General features: G+C 33.5%; 1 protein-coding gene across 2 annotated transcripts in view; it reads right to left on the reverse strand.

Annotated features, from left to right (window-relative positions):
• Positions 1-18,271, reverse strand: part of CENPE (centromere protein E, 312kDa) — a 78,838-nt gene that overhangs the window by 8,942 nt on the left and 51,625 nt on the right. Inside the window, exons 37-42 of one of the 2 annotated variants that reach the window (XM_008580932.1) lie at positions 16,359-16,466; positions 13,670-13,888; positions 11,451-11,648; positions 10,577-10,780; positions 3,184-3,402; positions 1,026-1,211 (exon numbers count right to left, since the gene is read on the reverse strand). In XM_008580932.1, the coding sequence (XP_008579154.1) occupies positions 1,026-1,211; positions 3,184-3,402; positions 10,577-10,780; positions 11,451-11,648; positions 13,670-13,888; positions 16,359-16,466 (1,134 nt within the window). The remainder of the gene's footprint in view (positions 1-1,025; positions 1,212-3,183; positions 3,403-10,576; positions 10,781-11,450; positions 11,649-13,669; positions 13,889-16,358; positions 16,467-18,271) is intronic. The other variant, XM_008580925.1, reaches the window with a different exon arrangement.

An 18,271-nucleotide genomic window follows, 5' to 3' on the forward strand; every position in this document is an offset into this window, starting at 1 on the left:
GTCATGAACTTGGAACCATACAGTATTTAGCCTTTTTCAGATTGGCTTCTTTCACTTAGCAATATGCATTTAAGTTTCTCCCATGTCTTTTCCTGGCTCCGTAGTTCATTTCTTTTAATTGCTGAATAACTATTCCATTGTATGGATATATTACAGTTTATCCATTCACCTATTAAAAGGCATCTTGGTTGTTTCTAAGTTTTGGCAATTATGAATACAGCTGCTATAAGCATACACGTGATGGTTTTTTGTTTGGACATACACTTTCAACTCATTTGAGTAAATACCAAGAAGCACAATTGCTTGATCATATAGTAAGAGTATGTTCAGTTTTGTAAAAAACTGCCAAACTTTGTTCCAAAATGGCTGTACCGTCCTGCATTACCATAAGCAACGAACGAGAGTTTCTGTTGCTCCACATCCTCTCCAGCGTCCCGTACTGTCAGTGTTTTGGATTTTGGCTATTTTAGTAGGTGTGTAATGGTCTCTCACTGTTTTAATTTGCAATTCCCCAATGACATATGATGTGGAACATCCATTTTTTCACATGCTTATTTGCCATCTGTATATCTTGTTGATATTCAAGTTCAAAATCATTTAAACTACTGTTTTTATATTAAAAAAATGGTCAGATTCAGCCTGCAGGACATCAGGTGGGACTCAGTAATAGGGCCAATAGGAGAAAAGCAAATTAAAAAAATGTACTTATCTAATAGTGTTATATATTTAGATGAGAAGCAATTTTTTGAATACTAAAAAAAATACATTTTAAACTATAAAGACCATTTATGTATTCTAAAAATTATTTTTCTTGCATAATAAAAATAATCAATATTTTGCATGAAAATATATTCCTGAATTTCATTTCTAAGTTAAACTGCTCCTTCTTTTTAAGCTTGAGTACTGAACTTCAGATGTAAATAGGTAATAGGTAGTTGTGGTATAATGGAAGAGTACCAAATTATTTCCCAATTCAACAGGTTAAGAAAAAAACAACTTTTATTTATAAAATGAGCTTAAGTTACCTGAAGTTCTTGGATAGTTTCTTTTGCGTCTTCAAGGCCTTTATTTGTTTCATTAGCTTTGGCCTCAAGTTTTGCTATTATGTCATTAGTCATCTCAAGTTCTTTCTGCATCTGTATAATCTTGACTTCCTTATGTATAGCACTTTCTTTAGCTTCCCGTAATGACGTTTCCAGCTCTTGAATTTTCTATTAGAAAAAGCACACATTAATAAGGTCTATCAAGAAGAAAGAATCACAGTATTAGATCTGAGACAAAGACAATCATATTTAGATGATCATAGATTGCATTAACAAAGGATAGAAGAGATTTCAAACATCACATGATCTATAGACACATTATTCCTTTCATTTAGAAGATGATGATTTTTGGATTTAAAAAATACCAAAATTTTACAGTATAATCTGTCAGCAAATTCCTAAACCATGCAGATGAAAACAGCACAGAGGTTATGTTATTTACTGGTTAGCACAGTGCTAAGCATATTAAATAGGCATTCATTTTAAATGAACACTACTGAAAGAAAGTACATTTGTTACCTGACTCTCTAAGGTAATGCACATAACGTATCTTTCCCTTTATTTTCATTAATTAGTTTTTAAATTGAAAAATACAAATATGTGGAAAAAGTTCAAAGGCATATAATGAAGAGTAAGTCTCTCCATCCTCAGAGCCCTGGTTGAACCTGAAGCAATGACTAAACTTTCTCAAGTGTACCTTTTCAGAAATATTGTTTGTATACTTAGGTATATGCAAATGTACAGTTTATAAAAACAGTCATACACATAATATACTAAATATTCTGCTTTTTAAAAAATTGACAATGTATTTATTTTCCAGATCTTTCCATTATCAACACACAGATCTCTCAGCTTTTTTGTTTTTATGGATACACAGCATCTCATTTTATGGAGGTATAGTAAAGTATTTAACCTATAGCCTACTAATGAATGTTGATGTTGTTTCTAGTTTTTAGTTTCTAGTATAAATTAACTTAGGACAAACCTAAATATCTGAATTTTATCATGTTTATAAGATTATTCACATGCATACATTTCTATTTTTGTTTAATGAGATAGGAATCCAGCCTTATTTTTTTCCATATGCTTAGCCTGTTGATTCAAATCATGCATTAAGTAAATCATCTTTTTCCCGTTGAGTTAAATGTTACCATTATCATATACTAAATTCTCATAATTAATTGAATGGACTTCTAAACTCTATTCTGTTCTACTGTTCCACTTGTCTATTCTTGCATCACTACCAAACTAGTCTAATTACAGTAGCATATATTTTGTTTCTGTTAGGGTATTTTCCTGGGTCACTGAAGATGGAATTTCTTCTTGTTTCTTTAAATGACTGCTTTGGTAGATGAGTTTTATCTTTCCTCTATTTTACCTTCTACTAGCTGACTGAGTTCTATAATGATCAGCAAATCAAAAAACTATATTAGTGATAGTCTATATTTCACTGGTAACTAATTATTAAACCAGTGGTTGATGTTTTATTACAAGTATTTGTTTTGGTAAAAATGATAAATTATAACTTATTTTTGGGTTCCCTACTAAATCATTTTGTGTGCTAACAAAATAAAGTAGCAGGTTTGCTCATGTTTACAGACTCCCAAGTAAGGGTAGTTAATAAAGTAGTTGGATTATTCAAATAATGTACTGATTCTTAGACACAAGTTAACCTGAATAACAATTTTGTTATATTATTTAGCATCTTACATTTTTATTGTGATTATAATATTAAGCAATATTAAAGACACTGATGATAATTAGAGAAAATCTAAATTGCTATTTCTCTCCAAGCTAATGTTTCTTCTGCATATGGACACAGATTATAGTTTAATAGAAAGTCACAGGACTTAGGAAATTTATAGTATATGGTAATATAACCTTAAGTGGTAATAACAAGCTATATTGTATGAATTTAGTAATAGAATGAAGGTATGATTTACTTATTTTATAATCCAAAGGAAAGATCTTATATGATCTTTATAAGTAGTTTTGTTGAGTGAGAGCCTCAGTAAAACTATATATAAAAAATAAGCTCATCATACACAAAATAAATGTGTTCACATTCCATACTATAATTTTGCTCTGAACTCTATGATGAAGCTGCAAATTTAAGAATACCTTATAAAAAATTACATACCTTTGTGGTTAATTCTGTAGTTCTTAATGTAGCATGGGGATTCTTATTGTCTTGTATAGAAGGATCAACCTGGGTATCAGATGCTAGGGAGATCTTCAAAGTTTGGTAGTTTTTAAGTAGTTTTCCATTTTTCTCTTTCAATGATTTTAGGTCATGTTCCCATTCTTTGGATATAGTAGCACTTCTTTCCTCAAACTCTGTTGATTCATTCATTATGGCCTATTGAGCAGTTAAAACACTATTATAGCTCTAAAATGATTTACATATAAAAAAACCAAAGAAAAATATTAGGACAATGTATATGCTGAAATTCATTCTTTAGAACATCATAGGACAGTGCTTTAAAAGAACGTAAACAGGTTAGCTCAGTTGGTTAGAGTGCGGTGTTATAACACCAAGGTCAAGTGTTTGGATCCCCATACCAGCCAGCTGCCAAAAAAAAAAAAAGAAAGAAAGAAAAAATGTAAACATTCTTTGTGATTTGCACCAGTTTCTGAAATTTCAGATGTTGAATGTTAAAAATGGGAATAAAAAGAATAAGGACTGGAGAGATTCATATTGATCTGCAAGATGATAATCTCACTTTATTAGATTTGTACTAACATATGAAGAGGAACTGAAGAATTGTACAGGTTAAAATCAGTATAAATGTTATGGCTGAAAATGAAACATTAACTAATATCTAATAGCAGAGCACACCTAGTAAATGTAATAATTACAGTCGTGCACTGCATAATGACTTTTTGGTCAATGATGGACCTCATATACAATGGAAGTCCCATAAGATTATAATAGAGCTGGAGGTGTGTAGTAGCCTGTACTAAGTTTATGTAACCTAGATGAACTCTATGATGTTCGAATAATGATGAAATCACCTAAGGACACATTTTTCAGAATGTATCCCCATCTTTAAGTGACACCTAAGTGTACATATCCATTTTCCTGCTTCATTATTAATCCCAGTGTTTATAGGGAAAAAAAACTCACTGATTTTTGGTAATTAACCTGGAAATCTTGTATTTCTATGCAAGGAGTAAGTCAATCTATGTTCTCTTTTACATGGAAAGCTAAAGAACTCTGAAATTACTCATATCATCTTTTTTACTTCCTAATTCCTATGGAATGTACCTTTTGCTCTTATCACAAATGCCTTATTGGTCTTATCTATAGCTTCTTTGTGGCTTTCTGGTCATTCTACCAGGCTTGGATTTTAAGTTAGCTGTGTTTCTGCTGGCACCTTAGACTCTTCTTGGCTCTGGACTATTGACTTCACACCATACAATATTATCAATTCCTACTTTCAGGGATTCAGAAAAGCCACGTATCTATGCTGGTTCATACAGTAGAAATCCCTACTTTCTAATCACAACCGAACACTCAATATTACTCAAAGAAAAACAATAAATTATATAAAGATTAACTTATCCAAACATTGTTTTGTGCCTTTCTCTATTGATTGTGGAAAAAACTATTTTTTTTTTTTTTTAAATTGTCAATCACTACTTGCTAACTCTGGCTATTCTACAAATGGGATGAACTACCCATGGGAAAACTTTTTTTTTCTTATATATTACCTTTTATTTCAATGTGATTTAGATATAGTTCCCTGATGAAGTTCATGTATTAGAAAAGAACTACCCAAACAAATAAAATATAAAATGAATCTTAGAAACTACAATACTAGTCTAGCTCCTTTTGTTCCAATTTCATATAACTAAGCAACCTCTTGATTACTACATTTTTTACCAATTATATGGGGAAGGGATTATTTCAGAATGCAGAATGAAAATACCAATCACTGAAAAGTCAAACAAGTTAACAAACTGATGTTAAGCAATGTTGGTTCCTATGAATCAGTACATTAGGGCTGATCACCTTGGTGACAATGATAAAAAAAATCACAATTTTGTAGTTTTTGGTCCAGCATGTCAGGAGCTTAGAAGTTGCTAGTCCATCCTAATAAGAAGTATAAAGTGGAACAAACTAAAAAATCAACAACTTTGCTTAGACCATCAGGAAAATGAGGTCACAGGGCAAAGGGCAAAAGAGCAGAAATTCTTGAGCAGAAATATTTGCAGAAACCAGTCATGGGGTAGGAAAACCTGAACTGTAATTGATGAACTACTGGAGGCTCAGTATGGACAACTCTGAGAGTTAAAAACTATAGGGGAACCAAATTATTTGTGAGCCCCCACACTTTTGTGTGTTTTACCCCCAAGAGCTCTACCAGTCCTCACAGTAAATAGTGGAGAAATCCCTTCCTGATTCCAGCAGGGAAAGCGAAAAGGAACCATTGTGAAATAAAACAAAAGTATTCTGTTTTTCTTAAGGCCTGCGCTCAGGAGAAACTATTTTACCACAGCCTAATATGCTGGGGTTTTATCAGAGCCTAATATAAATGGGAGAAGGGAAATACCCAATTTTAGCAAGCACTCACCTTCCATGTAGAGGAAGGGAAATATCCAATTCTAGCTCCATCTAACCTTCCACATGGGGGTAGACAAATATACAACTTCAGCCCCCTCCAGCTATCTTGTTCCACCTAAGGAGGGAAGACTGGGAAGCACTGGTAAAATTCACAACCCAGGGAACACAGGTTTACCAAAAGACTTAGACCTAGTCATTGGGTGGTAGAAAGCTTCTCCTCCCTGCATATCTTGCCACTACATTACTAAAGGCCTATTTACCCAAATTGTTCTTACTCAATGAATCATTCCTACCTTTCAAAACAAAAAATTACAAGGCATTCTAAAAGGTAAAAAATACAGTTTAAAGAGACTGAACAAGCATCAGAACCAGAGTTGGAAAGGGGAGGGATGTTAGAATTATCAGACCGGGAATTTTAAAGAAACTATAATTAATATGCTAGGTCCTTTAATGGAAAGAATGGTCACTATGCATGAAGAGATGGATAATGTAAGCAGAAAAATGAAAATTCTGAGAAAAAATAAAAAAGAAATGCTAAGGATCAAAAACACTGTTAATAGAAATAAAGAATGCCTTTGATGAGCTCATTAATAGACTGGCTGAGGAAAGAAACTCCGAGCTTGAGGATAGGTCAATGGAAATTTCCAAAACTGAAAAGCGAAGAGAAGAAAGATTGAAAAAAAGAGAATGGAATATCCAAGAACTGTGGGTCAACAATAAAAGGTATAATATACATATAATAAGAATATCACAAGGAGAAAGGAAAAAGAAACAGAAAAATAATGACAAAGAATTTCCCTACACTAATGTTAGACACCAAACCACAGATCCAGGAAGCTCAGAGAATGCCAAACAGGACAAATGCCAAAAAAACTACATCTAGGCATATCATAATCAAACTTCAGAAAAATCAAAGATAAAGAAAAATAATCTTGAAAGAAGCCAGAGGAGAAAAACACCTTTCCTATACAGGAGCAAAGATAAAAATTACATCTGACTTCTCAGAAACCATGCAAGCAAGAAGAGAGTGGAGTGGAATAATTAAAGTGTTAAGAGAAAAACAAACAAACAAACAAAAAAACCAACCCACTAACCTAGAATTCTAGACCTTGTGAAATTATCCTTCAAAATTGAGGGAGACAAAAACTTTCTCAGACAAACAAAAATTAAGGAAATTTGTTGCCAGTAGACCTGCCTTGCAAGAAATGTTAAAAAGAAGTTTTTCAGAGGAAAGAAAAATGATATGGGTCAGAAACTTCTATCTATATATTTTTAAAAAAACCAATAAATGTCTACATCAAAAGAATAAAAAGATTTCAAATAAACAATGATGCATCTCAAGGAACTAGAAAAGCAAAAGTAGACCAAACCCAAAATTAGCAGAAGAAAAGAAATAATAAAAGTTCAGAGGAGAAATAAATACTGTTAAGACTGAAAAAAACCCCATACACATATGATCAACAAAACAAAATGCTGTTTTATTTGAAAAAATAAACAAAATTGACAAACCATTAGCTAGATTAACCAAGAAAAAAAAAAAAGACTCAAATAAAATCAGAAATGAAAAAGGAGACATTACAACTTATTACCACAGAAATACAACGAATCATTGAGACTATTATAAACAAATCTACTCCAACAAATTGAAAAACCTAGAAGAAATGGATAAATTCCTGGACACACACAACCTACCAAGATTGAACCAAGAAGAAATAGAAAACCTGAATAGGACAATTACGAGTAATGAGATTGAGTCAGTAATAAAAAGTTTCCCATCAAAGAAAAGTCTAGAACCTGATGGCTTCACTGAATTCTATAAAACATTTCAAGAAGAATTAACATCAATTCTTCTCAAACTCTTCCACAAAATTGAAGAGGAGGGAATTCTTCCAAACTCATTTTATGAGGCCATCACTACCTTGATACCAAAACCAGACAAGACATAAAAAAACAAAAACAAAAAAACCCTTCAGGCCAATATCCCTGATGAAAACAGATGCGAAAATCCTCAACAATATACGAGCAAACTGAATCCAGCAGCACATTGAAAAAGTCATTGACCATGAACAAGTGGGATATATCACAGAGATGCAAGGTTGGTTCAATGCAAATCAATAAATATGATACGTCTTATCAACAGAGTGAAGGACAAAAACCATATTATGATCTCAATAGGTGTAAAAGCATTTAATAAAATTCAACACTCTTCATGATAAAAACTCGCACAAATTAGGGATAGAAGGAATGTACCTTAACACAATAAAGGCCAAATATGACAAACCCACAATTAATATGCATCATACTGAATGGGGAAAAGTTGAAAGCTTTTCCTCTAAGAGCTGGAACAAGACAAGAATGCCCACTCTTGTCTCTCTTATTCAACACAGTAATGAAGTTTTAGGTAGAGCAATTAGGCAAGAGAAAGAAATAAAGGGTATCCAAACTGGAAAGGAGAAATTAAATTGTCCCTGTTTGTAGATGGCATGATCTTATATATTTAGAGGACCCTAAAAGCTCTACCCAAAAACTCTTAGAACTGATAAATGAATGATAAGTGAATTTGGTAACAATGCAGGATATAAAATCCACATACAAAAATCAGTAGTGTTTCTGTACACCAATAATGAGCTAGCTATAAAAGGAATCAAGAAAGCAATCCCATTTACAATAGCAACAAAAATACCTAGGAATAAATTTAACCAAGGAGGTGAAAGATCCCTACAGAGAAAACTATAAAACACTGATAAAAGAAATTAAAAAGGACACGATTAAATGGAAAGACATCCCATGTTTACGGATTGGAAGATTTAATACTGCAAAAATGACCATACTACCAAAAGTTATCTACAGATTCAATGCAATCCCTATCAATATACCAATGACATTCTTCACAAAAATAGAAAAACAATCCCCAAATTCTTATGGAACCACAAAAGACCTTGAATAGCCAAAGCAATTCTGAGCAAAAAGAACAAAGCTGGAAGCATCATAATACCTTACTTCAAAATATACTACAAAGATACAGTAATTAGAACAGCATGGTACTGGCATAAAAACAGACACACAGACCAATAGAAAGAATATAGAATCCAGAAACAAAGCCATGTATTTACAGCCAACTGATTTTTGACAAAGGCACCAAGAATATTCATTGGAGAAAGGACAGTGTCTTCAGTAAATGGTGCTGGGAAATTTGGAAATCTATATGCAGAATAAAACTAGATACCATCTCTCACATTCAAAAATCAACTCAAAATGAATTAAAGACTTAAATGTAAGATCTGAAACTATGAAAGTATTGGAAGAAAACATAGCGGAAATGCTTCAGGACATTGGTCTAGGCAAAGACTTTATGGAGAAGACCTCAAAAGCACAGGCAACAAAAGCAAAAACAGACAAATGGGTTTATATCAAACTAAAAAGCTTCTGCAAGCAGAGAAAATACTCAACAGAGGGAAGAGACAACCTGCAGAATGGGAGAAAGTATGTGCAGACTATTCATCTGACAAGAATATACGAGGAACTCAAACAACTCAACATCAAAAAAAGAAATAATCTGATTAAAAAATGGGCACATGAGCCGAACAGACATTTCTTAGGAGACCTAAAAATGGCCAACAGGTAAATGAAAAAAAATGCTCACTAATCATAACTAATCATCAGGGAAATGCAAATCAAAGCCACAATGAGCTATCGTCTCACCCCAGTTAGAATGGCTATTATCAAAAAGACAAAAAATAACAATTGCTGCTGAGGATGGGGAGAAAGGGGAACTCTTACACATAGTTGGTAGGAATGCAAATTAGTGCAGCCATTATGGAAAATGGCATGGAGGTTTCTCAAAAAACTTAAATCTAGGGCCGGCCCCGTGGCTCACTCAGGAGAGTGCAGTGCTGGTAGCCCTGAGGCCGCGGGTTTGGATCCTATATAGGGATGGCCGGTGTGCTCATTGGCTGACCGTGGTGTGGACGACACCAAGCCAAGGGTTGCGATCCCCTTACTGATCAAAAAAAACAAAAACAAAAACAAAACAAAAACTTAAATCTAGCAATCCAACTGCTGAGTATATATCCAAAGAAAAGGAAATCAGCATGTCAAAGGGATACCTGCCACTCCCATGTTAACTGCAGCACTATTCACAATATCCAAGATATGGAATCAACCCAAGTATCCATCAATGGATGAATGGATAAAGAAAACGTGTATATAAACACAATGAAATACCACTCAGCCATAAGAAAGAATGAAATCCTGTCATTTGCAGCAACATGAGCTTGGAGAACATTATGTTAGGTGAAATAAACCAGGGACAACAATTGTTGTCACTCATATGTGCAAGCTAAGAAAGTTGACTGCATAGAGGTAGAGAGAATAGTCATTCCCAGGGGCTGGGAAAGGTGGGGGAGAGAGGGATAATGAAAGATTGGTAACAGATTCAAAAGTACAGCTAGATAGTAGAAATAAGATCCAGTGTTTTATAGCACTGTAGGGTGACTATAATTAACAATTTATTGTATACTTCCAATTAGCTAGAAGAGAAGATTTTGAATGCTTCCAACACAAAGAAATAATAAATGTAAGAGATGATGGATATGTTAATTAACATGATTTGACCATTACACATTTTATACATTTATCAGAATGTCACATAATACCCCATAAATATGTACAACTATTATGTGTCAATTTAATAAAAAATAAAAAAGATTTCACACACAGAAACTGAATATTACACAAGATTTTGTTACCTTTGTAAGTATAAATCAATATATTTTATTATCTTAAGGAAGCATAATACTTTAGAGGAAGAACATGTTTTACGAAATCAATTTTTGCATAAAGCATATACAAATAAATTAAAGAAAACATAATTAAAATTAAGTTGCTCTGAGTCCTTTTAAGAATGAGGTAGAAAAATTAAAGCAAACAAGAAGAATAAAGTAGTACAATAAAAATTAATACTTACAATTATTTTGTTATTATAGAAGTTATTTACTTGACAAATCCTATCGTTTTCTTTCTGGATGCCATTTTTAAACTTTTCTATATCAAAATGAGAATTCAACCACTCTTCCAAAAACTGTGTCATTTCTTTTCTATTATTTAGGATTTGTTGAAATTCAGTCTTTATGCTGGGGAAGTCACTTTCTGAGAAATCTTTAATAATTTCCTATGTGAAAAATAAGCATTGATTCACCTCAATATTAGGAAAGTTTTTATCCCAATATTATATGTATATCATAAAAAGAGGAAAATACCTACTAGACTTTCATTCTTCTTAATATTTTAAAGTAAACTAAGAAATATAATTCTAATTTAAACCTTTATTCTAGTTATTTGCATAATAACATTTTGGCAATATATGCTATGTAACAGAGAGGTATGTCTAGAAATTCCACTTGTTAGAATTAAAAACTGTCAAAATGATAAATCGGTCAGTAATTATTACAGTACATGAAGCGCTGCTGGATGTGACTTTTGTAAATATACAGCAGGCCTTCCATGCATGTTATGAATTGTATACCAGCCTCATATTGCTGGGTGAAAGCAAGACATTCCATGTGGAGCTACCGTAATGAAAAGGTTTCTGACTCCTACTCACAAACGTAAGAAGTTTTGGAAGGCATTTGGAAACTTAAGTCTGGGGTTCTACGAATTTCTACTCGCTAATGTTAAGTCTGTTTTCCTGTATCCGTGGAGGTCTGAAGGGAGACTAGTCCATTATTTGGCAGTTTATGTCTGGTCAGTTTTCACTTTTCAGATCAATTTAATACCTGGTAAATGAAAATGGTCGTAAGTACATGAAAAGGTACCTTTCTAACATTTAAAATAAGTTATACCTCAATATGTAGATCCATTTTCTGGTTCAATTTGAGGTCCCTTAATTCTTTGGATGGTACACCATCATCTTGTTGAAGATACTGTATTTTAATTAGTAATTCATTTTGCTTTTCCACTTCATCAATAAAAGCCATTTCAAACTTATTGATGGATTCATGTTGTTCTTCTTTTATCTTTGTAATATAGCTTAACACATACTTGTAGAAAAAAATTAAACAAATTGGAAAATGAAACTTTTATCACATATAGAGGAAGTTTTAATCACTTGAGACTATGAGATGAGATGGCATCTCTTGTTTATCTATATCCTTTGAAAAGTAAAGAAAGTAAAGAAGAAGGAAGGAGCTTCTTTCTATTCAATTTTTTCCTTTCAGAATCTTGGGAGAACAACCTCCAGACCTTTACTTCCATATTTCTGGTTTCCTAGTGATATACTTCATGGATGTCCTACAAGTAACTCAAATTCAATATATTTAAAATGTAATATGATCCCTTTCCCTATAAACCCTTTGTTCTATTGCTCCCTTTTTGGTTAATTATTCTGCCAATTACCCAGAATTCCTAGTTAGATACCCGAGATTCATTTTTAACATCCTCTCTTGCCCACCTTGATCGTGTAATCAATAAGACGGTATTACATACCTCAAGACTTCCTTGTAAAGCACGTTTAGATGTTTGACTTCAAGGTGACAAAAATTTGAATGCTATAAGTTCTGGATTTCTGATTGCCAGGATTTGTGGAAGAACTATCAGAACCTGAGGGGCAATCTACCTACATGGGGAAGATACCCACTCCCCAATTCCTCAACTTCCACCATTTATAATCTGGCCTTTTCTCTCATCACCCAATTAAAACTGCTCTGATAATGGTCATTGAATGAGCTCTATATCACCAAATTGAGAGGATATCTTTAGTCTACATTCTGGCTCTCAGAAATATTTGCCACTCTTGACTACTCCATCTTTGACACCTTTTTCTCCACTGACTTGAACAATAGCACTTTTGCTTGGTTTTCTCTTGTCTCTGATTTTTCTATCCACGAAGCAACGTGTTACTCCCTTTTCTGTCATTAGTTCCCGGACATTTATGTTATCCAGAGTTCTCTTTTTATCCAAAGGCTCTTATTCTTCATTATGCTTTCTGGATCTTACTCACACATGTTATTATCTATTACCTACATGCTGATGAATTGCAAATCTTAGTCCCAATTTCTCTCATGCCAAACCTCAGACTCACAACTAAATGACTACTTGGTTTTCCTTCTTGGATATTCTATCATAGGTATATCAACCTCAAAATATCTCAGACTAAACACCTAATCTCTTCTGCCTCATCCATCTTGGTTCTTCCTTTTTTTATCTCAGTTAGTAGTACCACCATCCACAAACCTGGCTAAGCCTGAATCCTGGAACTCCATCTAAATTTCTCTTGCTTACCTCCACTACCAATCATGTGGACCTACCATTTTAAGCTACTAAATATTTCCTTAATCCCTTTTGTCCTCTTCAGCCATATGAAACCTTCCCTAGTAATACAGTCACACCATATCTTATCTGGACCACTGTAACTGCCTCTTGTCTTTTCTCTCTGCTACCAGGCTTATCTCCCTCAAACTCATTTCTTCTTTATTCTGTAGTGAAGTACTTAAATGGTAATCTGTTACTGCCACCACTTAAAATAACTGTCCGAGGGTTCCTCATTATCTACAGAATGAAGTCCAAGTTTTGTTACTTGAATGTGGCTTCCACTATAGTCTCATCTGTGACTTTTCATCCAGTATGTCATATAACCTCTACATACTTCTATCACTGCACTTATTACCTGTTTAAATGTCTGTCTTACACACTAGACTATGAGATCTTTGAAATGTTACTCATATCTTGAGCACACTGATAGTGTCTAGACCCATAGGCAGAGCTAGGGTTTTGTTGAATGAACAGGTGCTAGGTGTATTGACGATTCCGAACATAACTATTCTCAGAACCACATAATCTTTAATTTGGTAGTAAGTATACCAAATAGCAAATGTGCCACCAAATTTTGACACTTTTTGGAATTTAGCTTGTTTCCACTTTTGATTTATAAATAATTTCACAAAAAAAGAAAAACACAAATATGCCAACTCTCAAAGCAGGACTTAAATAACTTAAGGACACTGAAGTCTGTAACTGAAATTTACAACAATATTTAAAAGGATATTACTAAAAAAGGTGGTACCTTAAGTTTCTTCATGACTCTATGGAATTCCATAGAACATCTCTGATTTGCAGTAAGAAGTTTCTGAATCTGTTTGGTTTGCTGATACGGAAGTGAGAGGTTTGCTTTTATTCTAATTGTAAGCTCTTTTTGTGCTCCAATTTCCTTCTCCAAGTCAAGAGACAGTATATTCAAATCCTCATAATGATTATCCATTTCTGAGTATCTCTTCAGAAGCTCCTAAAGGAAATTAGAATTCATTCAATTTAATAATTCATTCTAATTTAACAACAAGTAATGCCAACCCTAGAATTGTAACAAAACTTATGTTTTAAAACTTTCTGTAGAAGACAAATAAATTAAAACCTTTGTGTTTAAAAAACAAAAGGAAACTATTATTACCAATTTTGGATTATCAAAATACATAATTATTGTGGAAATTTAAAAAATTTAGGCAAATATGAGGGTACTTCCAAAAGTCAATTGAAAGATTCATATTATCTTTTAATTCTGTTTTTCCACGAACTTTCAGAAGTACCCTTGCACAGAAAACCATTGAACAACATGGGTTTGAACCATGTGGGTCCACTTATACACAGATTTTTTTCAATATATTGGAAAATTTTTTGTTAGGTATGTCATAATTGCATGACAGTTAAGTAGTCTACCTAACAGTAGGCTGTTAGCAGTTAACTAGTTAAATACTTAATCACTACTTAAGTAATGACACGGCTCCTCCTGGGACTCTACATACTTAAATAATAGTTAAGTAGTTAAGTTTCTGGGGAGTCAAAAGTTGTATGTGATTTTTGACTGGCGGGGAGGGGGGGTGTCAGCACCCCTAGCCCCAGCATTGTTCAAGGGTCAATTGTACAGCAATGAAAACCAAAAACAACCATCATTTTGATGTATTTTCTTTTAGACTTTTGAACATCCATAATTTGAACAAGCATTGATAAAGTCTGACAAGAAATTTGAGTGAATTCATTCTAGTATGTATTGTAACTCAAGGCTGAGTGGTGGCTTATGTGTATACTGGGCAGTATGAGTCAGCAGGTAAAACAAGTGACTAAGAATAAAACTGCCTATTAGTCAGCTTGGTATAGCCACTCACACATTTCTATTACCTGCCTAGAATCTGTTTTCTAACCCTTTATCAGAGCTAGAACTCTAGCACTGCCACCTCTTGACTGGGGAAGTCACTGAACCATTTTATCAACTACAACATGAAGATTAATTGCCACACAAAGTTTTCAAGGGGATAGAGTGAAAAAAAAATTTATATGTGTGTATGCATATATGTGTGTGTATGTATACATATAAAACCTATAAAACAGATACATACATTAAGCTTGAAGGAAATAAAATCATATTTGTAAAAATGTTTCTATACCCAAGTTTTAAACATAGTCAGACCTGAGTTCAAATTCTGATTCTACCAATTTATTAGCTGTGTAACATTGGGCAACTGATAAACTTCGTCACTGAGCTTCAGTTTCTTTGTTTATAAATGAAGCAATAAAATCTACCTCACGAAGCAAAACTCCTAGTACAGTACCTGGCATATGGTAGACAAGCAATAAACCTGGGCCCATAAACTCAAATGACTAGAGGCCAGGCAGGTGACACACTGGTCAGAGAACAGGTAGCAAAACCTGTTAATGTTCAAGTTGTTTGCTACAATCATGTAATAAGCACTTCAGGAAGACTTTGGAAGTGTACCAATATTCATTTGTAGTTTTAACGGGGTGCACTTACTTTTATTCTAAAGCACAGGGTACTAAACAATAGAACAAGGGGATTCTCACAATAATGATCCCTCTGCTTTTAATAATTGAAGAAAAGCTACATGTTCATTAATCTGGGATGTTGGAGGGGATATTCCTGCCTTTTGTTTTAGGATGAATCACATTACAGCATGGAGTAGCATTTTGAATACTGACTTCTGCCAGGAATGTGCCAAATGATACATCCATAAACAACAAGAAGTCCTGAGGGATCTTGCAATCTAACGGGGGTGACAGTAAATCCTGTTGGCTTTACCTTAAATATATATTCAGAATCTAAACACTTCTCACTGCTCCCTCTATGGGTCATGTCACTATCATCTCTGCCTGGATTACTGAAATTCATCTTTCCAATGGTCTTTCTACTTCTGCTCTATTTTCAATACAACAATCAGTTATCCATTTACAATGTAAGTCAGATCATGTCTCTGTTGCAGCCAAAACTCTCCAGTGGATTCCATTTCACTCTAAATAAAACCCCAAGTCCTTTTGAGGCCCCACAGCCTGCCTCTTTCCCATTCTCTCTCTGACTGCATTTCTTAGTAGCTTTAGCCTTTCCTGATGTTTCTTGATCCCACCAGGTAGGCTTCTGCCTCAAGAGCTTTGTACTGGCTGTTCCCTCTGCCTACAATGCTCTTCTCCCAGATACCTACCTATACAGCTCAACCTTTTACCTCTTTCAGGTATTGTCTTGAATATCACCTTTGTAGTGAGACCATAAAATTACAACCCCCCACTGTTTTGTTTGTATTATGTATGCACATATACACACAAATACATACCTGTATTAGATGATAACGTTTATAAAAATACTGAGCACTACCTATCTACTCCACAGAGGTTCCTATGATTACATTTTAGGCTTCAGGAAGCCTTTGGAAGGGTACCAATATTCATGTGTAGTTTTAACAGTAGGTACTTACTTTTATCCTAAAGCACTTTTCTCTCAGGCTTTCTGTAAGGTGCTGTTGCCCATCACTTAGTAACTTTTTTTCATATTTTATTACCTCTTCATAATTCTGTCGGTCCTGCTTTGGCACAAAGAATTAAACAGGGCTTCAGCTATAACTGCATTCACATATAATGTCTAATAGCACATTTTTTTAAATGACATTTTTTACATCAAGTTTCAATGATGGAATGAAACATTACACTTGTAACACAAAAAACAATGTTAACATGGTCAGAAAATGAATAATTGTACCAGTAAGTCTTATAGTGAGTGACCTCAACTCCTGGGGAAAAAACAATTGGAGTACTACGTATATTTTGGAGATAGGATTTGTTCTTCATAATTACAAGTTAGGTTTTAGATTTATTTCTGGCTCTACCCTTCCAAATCTCTACATTAGAATTATTGATGCCAACTACATACACTAGCAAAAACACCTGTACTGTGGTGTTCCAAGCTCTATTCGTATATATTCTTCCCAGCACCTTGGAACAGAAAATTTGTATTCTGCTTACATTTTGCATTTCTTATATAAAAGTACAAAACAAAATAATTTCTCCCACTTGTTTATTTTGTTCATTATAATACCTAGAAGAATGACTAATGTTCAATACATATTTGTTAAATGAATCGAATTTCTTTATAAATTTAGTTAGGGCCTATATAAAGATGATTTCCAAGTGTCTAGTGTTTCTGCTGAGATTGCAAATGATATTTTCTACTTTATTCTTTATTACTGAAATATGAGAATAAAAAAGATTTTTACAGATTTATTTCATACAACTCATTTGTCTGAACTTGCTGTTTACTTTTTAGAGGATTCAATTAGGTTTTGTAAGAAATGTGATTTGGAATACCTATAAACAGTCATACTAGAAGAACTTCTTTTTATATCCATCTTGTCTTTTTTCCTTCTAAATTCATTAATAAGAGCTCATCTCTAAAACTTTATCTTACAGAGGTAGAGAAATGGGGTATTTAATCTTTTACAGATCTAAACCTTCAAATATTCCTCCATTTAGAATGTTATTTTTTGTTTAAAAATTTTTTTTTAAATCATATTAAGGAAAATAGTCTGCTTTACTTAATAAATCTTTTTTTAAAAATAAAAAAGTAAATGTTATTTTCTTAAAAACACTTTGGCTTCTTTTAAAACCGTGTTTCTCAGAGCCTATTCTCCCAAACTCATTCTATGAGGCAAAAAACACCCTGATACCAAAACCAGATAAAGATGCATCAAAAAAAGGAAACCACAGGCCAATATCCTTGATGACTATAGATGCAAAAATCCTCAATAAAATACTAGCTAACAGAATACAGCAACACATACACAAAATTATACACCATGATCGAGTGGGATTCATCCCAGGGATGCAAGGTTGGTCCAACATATGTAAATCAATAAATGTGATACACCCCATCAATAAAAGCAAAGACATAAACCATATGATCATCTCTATAGATGCTGAAAAAGCATTTGACAAAATTCAACATGCTTTCGTGATAAAGACTCTCTACAAGTTAGGCATAGATGGAAAGTATCTCAACATAATTAAAGCCATATATGATAAGCCCACTGCCAATATCATCCTAAAACAGGAATTAGACAGGGATGCCCTCTCTCACCACTCGTATTCAACATATTGTTGGAAGTACTAGCCAGAGCAATCAGAGAGAGAAGGAAATAAAGGACATCCAGATTGGAAAGGATGAAGTCAAGTTGTCCCTTTTTGCAGATAACTTGAACAGCCTAAAGCCTCTATAAAAAAAACTCCTAGAGTTGATAAATGATTTCAGCAAAGTTGTAGGACACAAAATCAAAACACAAAAATCAGTAGCATTTCTATACTCCAATGGTGAACATGCAGAAAAAGAAATCAAGAA

Source organism: Galeopterus variegatus, unplaced genomic scaffold (assembly GCF_000696425.1).
Source record: "Galeopterus variegatus unplaced genomic scaffold, G_variegatus-3.0.2 Scaffold88, whole genome shotgun sequence".
NCBI lineage: Eukaryota > Metazoa > Chordata > Mammalia > Dermoptera > Cynocephalidae > Galeopterus > Galeopterus variegatus.